The sequence below is a fragment of the Sinocyclocheilus grahami genome, unplaced genomic scaffold (assembly GCF_001515645.1).
Source record: "Sinocyclocheilus grahami isolate Dianchi unplaced genomic scaffold, SAMN03320097.WGS_v1.1 scaffold1621.1, whole genome shotgun sequence".
NCBI lineage: Eukaryota > Metazoa > Chordata > Actinopteri > Cypriniformes > Cyprinidae > Sinocyclocheilus > Sinocyclocheilus grahami.
The window spans coordinates 5,340-10,479 of NW_015506800.1; the positions used below are offsets into that span (position 1 = coordinate 5,340).

Sequence of the window (5,140 nt, forward strand, 5' to 3'; positions counted from 1 at the left end):
TGTGTGTGTGTGAGTGAGTGTGTATGCCTGAGTGTGTGTGTGTGTGTGTGAGAGAGAGAGTGTGTGAGTGAGAGTGTGTGTCAGTGTGTCTGTGTGTGTGTGTGAGTGAGAGTGTCTGTGTGAGTGAGAGTGTCAGTGAGAGTGTCTGTGTGTGAGTGTGAGTGTGAGTGTGTGTGAGTCTGTGTGTGAGTGAGAGTGTGTGTGTGTCTGTGTGTGTGAGTGAGAGTGTGTGTCAGTGTGTCTGTGTGTGTGTGTGAGTGAGAGTGTCTGTGTGAGTGAGAGTGTCAGTGAGAGTGTCTGTGTGTGAGTGTGAGTGTGAGTGTGTGTGAGTCTGTGTGTGAGTGAGAGTGTGTGTGTGTGTGTGAGTCTGTGTGTGAGTGAGAGTGTGTGTGTGTGTGTGAGTCTGTGTGTGAGTGAGAGTGTGTGTGTGTGTGAGTCTGTGTGTGTGTGAGAGTGTGTGTGTCTCTGTGTGTGTGAGTGAGAGTGTGTGTGTGTGAGTCTGTGTGTGAGTGAGAGTGTGTGTGTCTCTGTGTGTGTGAGTGAGAGTGTGTGTGTGTGAGTCTGTGTGTGAGTGAGATTGTGTGTGTCTCTGTGTGTGTGTGTGTGTGTGTGTGTGTGTGTGTAAACGGGAGGATGTTATGAAACTCGTTTCATAGATTAGTCACAGTGCAGGAGTGAAAGTAAAAATGGTTAAATATGAAAAATTAGAAGTTTAACAGAAATGTGACCGTACACATTCATATGCCACGGTTTTTATATTGATTTATTTCTGTCCACTGACTTAAATATTTTAAGTACCCAAATACCATGGTGCATTAATATGGTAAACCATCTGAGAGCATGAGTTAGATTTTTTGAGAATGCATGTGATTGCACTGATGTGTTTCTCAGGGCCTGAAACTCATTTCTGAAAATTCTTCATCTTATTATTTTTATAATGATTATCTGATCTAAGTGTTTGCACATTTCAGCTCGACATATTTGTTTTTTAACAGTACATATTATTTAAAGCAGTTTTACAGAGTAAAGTGCCTGACAGATGTCCCAGAATCAAACGTGTGTGTTGCTTCTCTATAGTTCGTGAGTCAGTGCTTTATTACAGTCATCTGTGCTTTCAGAGCCTCAGATCGCTTTGTTTTTAACTCCTGCATCACAAGAGCTTGAACTTCTTGAGTTTTGATCGCTCATTTATCCTCACTACTCTTTGTTTGGCCTGTGGTTTCTCTGTCTTCCATTCAGTGGATGTCGAGATCTTCATCCAGGTCAAGATTACATTCTCCTGAGTTAATCTGATTACAGGACTAGTCTATGATGACCAGTTAAGCCCGCTGCGTTGTTTGTAGTTGGTGAGTGTTTGATTTGTAACAGACTCTTTTGTGTTGTTTTGTGCCGCAGGTCCGTCGCAGAACCCCGTTGGTGTTTTCCCCTGTAACCAGCGCTTCATGGCACCGCCGCAGCCGGGCTTCATCAACACCCTGCCGAGCAAAGGCCCTCCGCCGGCCGGCCCGAGCCTCTACAGCAACAGCAGCCGTCCCCAGCCTTCACCCGTTGGCACGCTCAACCACAGCAGCTACCAGCATCCTCAGCAGCCCATCAGCCACAGCAGCAGCTACCAGCATCCTCAGCAGTCCATCAGCCACAGCAGCAGCTACCAGCATCCTCAGCAGCCCATCAGCCACAGCAGCATCTCCCAGCCTCCTCAGCAGCCCATCAGCCACAGCAGCATCTCCCAGCCTCCTCAGCAGCCCATCAACCACAGCAGCATCTCCCAGCATCCTCAGCAGCCCATCAGCCACAGCAGCATCTCCCAGCATCCTCAGCAGTCCGTCTGGAGCCCCGCAGGGAGCCACGCCAGCCCCGTCCCGCCAGTGATGCACCGCAGCGGCACCAGCGCTCCTCCTGTCCTCCTCAACACTGTGCAGCCACCCGCACCCTCTGTGAACACTGCTGCCTTGACCGGTACATCCCATAATATTACACAATACACTGCTGCTGTGACCGGTACATCTGTTTTAGACTTTTACATTCTAATAATATTTCACTGTTTCTACTGTAGGATCAGGTTTTGATCAAATAAATGCAGCCTTGATGAGCAGAAGAGACTTATTTCAGAAACATAAAAAAACTATTATTCCAAATTCAGCCTTCTCTAGTCTGGATATCTCAGCAGCAGCTGTTATAGATGTTGAATGTTTATCCACATCGCAGTATCATTCAGCTACACTTGCAAAAACAAATGCTTTGGACAGAGACATCTGTAAATGATGGGTTTGAGACATTCAGACGGCGTTTCTCGTGTGTTCATGCTTCTCTGACTGAAGCCCATGCAGTGAGTGGATCAGGATCAGTGTGCCTCTGCATGCGCGCGCACAAAAACAGACGCGCGCACACACACACAGGGACGCGCACAGACAGACACTCTCTCACACACACACACTCTCACACCGAGACACAGACACTCTCTCTCACACACACACACACACACTCTCACAGAGACACACAAACACACACACACTCACACTCTCACACAGACACTCACACAGACACACACGCGCACAGGCACGCGCACACAGACACACACTCACTCTCACACACACAGATAGCAGCTCGTCAGCGTTTATCTGCCTTCACAGCTCCACAAATGCTCTTCAGTAATAGTTTATTTTCATGGGCAAACACATGCATGTTATTCATGAAGTAAATGCAACGTCATTGAATGTTTGGCACAATATTTCAACTGGGTGGCACTGATTCTGCTCTCACTATTTAATGACCTCACATTAATTGAGCTGCGTTGAGTATTTCTGCTTTTAGAAGTTCATTTTCATTGCTATGAGACGGTGAAGCAAAAGCTGGTTCAGCTGAATAAGAATCTATGGAGAGTGAATAGCTTTATTATTGTATTGTGTTCTGTCTCACTGATGTGAAGCGTTCTCCTCTTCTGATGTGTGGCAGCTCCCCCTGCGCTGAGTGTCATGGCTCTCCATCAGACGCCTGCAGCTGTGACGGGGCCGCTGCTCGCCGCACACAGCGACGGTAAGAGAGCGCCCGCTTCCACAGACCTGTGCACTCACTCCGGATCAGAGGGGATAGTTCACCCAAAAATTAAAGCTCTGTCGTCATCATCAAGCTTAAATTAAATCTTAAAAGGTTCTTCATGCACAGTGCAAAAACCGAATGATTTGATAACTGCTGCTGATCCTGCGCTGCTGTGCTCTCAGACTGTGATGATGTTGTGAGCGCAGCGCTGATAACTGATGGAGCTTGTGTTTCTGCAGCAGCAGCAGTGTATCCCGCTCACCCTGCACAGATGCACGGGTACCCCTCACTGCAGCCGGTCTATCGGAGTGTGTCCGGCGCGCAGACGGCCCCTCCTGCGCAGACGCAGCTGTACACACAGGTTCCGTCTATGAAATCAGTTTTATTTTTTCCAAAATTCAATTTTTTTCTGTTTTAATTTTTCTGGACTCCTTTTTAATGGTTGAATCTAATTTTATTTCATGCATAAAAACAACTTTTTTTATTTTTTTCAGAAATTCTGTGTTGTGTATTTTAATTTTTCTGGTTATCAAATGAAGGCATAAAACAATTTATTTTATCTTTTAATCAAATGAAAACAAACTTTATTTTGGCAAACAAGGGGGTTTGCTATTCAAATTAAAATATGGGAGAAATATTGTGTTATTATTCCTTAAAAGGAATAAGTTTTAATAATTTATTGTTAGTAGTATTAAGTACATTCTACTTCACAAATCGCAAAGCCTGTGATTTAATCAAACGGATTCTTTTTTTTTAATAGATTTATTTTCCAGAAACATCAGAATAAAAACTTAATTTTCTAGTGCAATATAAAAAAAAAAAAATATATATATATATATATGAAATGTATTTTTTACAGGTGTAATGTCATTAGTACAATAGATTTCCTATTTTGTTTAATATTTATAATAATTACAATAAAAGTCATTATTATTTCTTTATTTCTGTTTTATTTGCTAAAGCTCCCCCAACAAAATCACCCCAATTATTCTAGAATTATTATTTCTTTCCAAACAGATATATTCAAGTCATTTGGTAAAAAGTCTATTTTTTCATATCACAATATATGAAACGTGTATATACAGAAAAAATTGCATTGTCAGGTTTTTCCCAATATCAGCCCTACAGTATGCAGCATTTAAAATCATATAACAAAGTTATGGACAAACTGTAATGTTGTAAAAAGAATACAAGTATGCATATGCTTAGATTCAGGAAATATAATACAGTGAACAAAGAATAAAGCGGCTAATGAGATTTGGTTTGATCGTGAGGCTGACGATGTGCTGAAGGTTTAAACGAGTCCTCTTACTGACCGTTTGCTGAAACACAGGCTGTTTGTCCTCGATTGTCTGAAAGTGTGTGTGTGTTTGAAGCAGAATCAAGCCGCTGTTTGTCCTGTCCTCTCTCATGTCCAGCCGTCTGCTGGCGCAGCTCAGCTGAGCCCCTCGTTAGCATCGTTAAGCCTGCAGTCTCAGCCTCCAGAGGCCCTGAGGGCCGTTAATCTGCTGCAGGAGCGCAGCCTTCTTCCTCCAGGAGCCGTGCCTCCGCCGGTGCCCTGTCTGCCGCAGGACCTGCAGAAGATAAACTGCAGCCCAGAGTCAGTGCCCTCACTCACACATGCTCACGCTGACGGTTCTGTGCGCTTCACTGACTGTGTTCTCGTCCTCAGGGTGTTCCGCTGTACTCTGACCAGCATCCCGCAGACTCAGTCCCTGCTGAACAAAGCCAAGCTTCCCCTCGGCCTCCTGCTGCACCCCTTTAAAGACCTCTCAGTGAGTCACGGATCTGTCTCACACGCTCACACCCACACACACGCTCACACACGCACACGCGCTCACACACACACACGCTCACACACGCGCTCACACACGCGCTCACACACACACGCGCTCACACACGCGCTCACACACGCACACGCGCTCACACACACACACGCTCACACCCACACACACGCTCACACACACACGCACACGCGCTCACACACGCACACGCGCTCACACACACACACGCTCACACGCTCTCTCACACACGCGCTCACACACACACGCGCTCACACACGCACTCACACACACACTCACACATGCTCACACACAGCAAT

General features: G+C 45.6%; 1 protein-coding gene across 1 annotated transcript in view; it reads left to right on the top strand.

Moving 5' to 3' along the window:
• The window catches only part of LOC107571604 (protein transport protein Sec24A-like), a 24,969-nt gene that overhangs the window by 4,784 nt on the left and 15,045 nt on the right, over positions 1-5,140 (top strand). Inside the window, exons 3-7 of the mRNA XM_016257933.1 lie at positions 1,357-1,959; positions 2,956-3,036; positions 3,279-3,400; positions 4,458-4,639; positions 4,712-4,814. Coding sequence (XP_016113419.1) covers positions 1,357-1,959; positions 2,956-3,036; positions 3,279-3,400; positions 4,458-4,639; positions 4,712-4,814 — 1,091 coding nt within the window. The remainder of the gene's footprint in view (positions 1-1,356; positions 1,960-2,955; positions 3,037-3,278; positions 3,401-4,457; positions 4,640-4,711; positions 4,815-5,140) is intronic.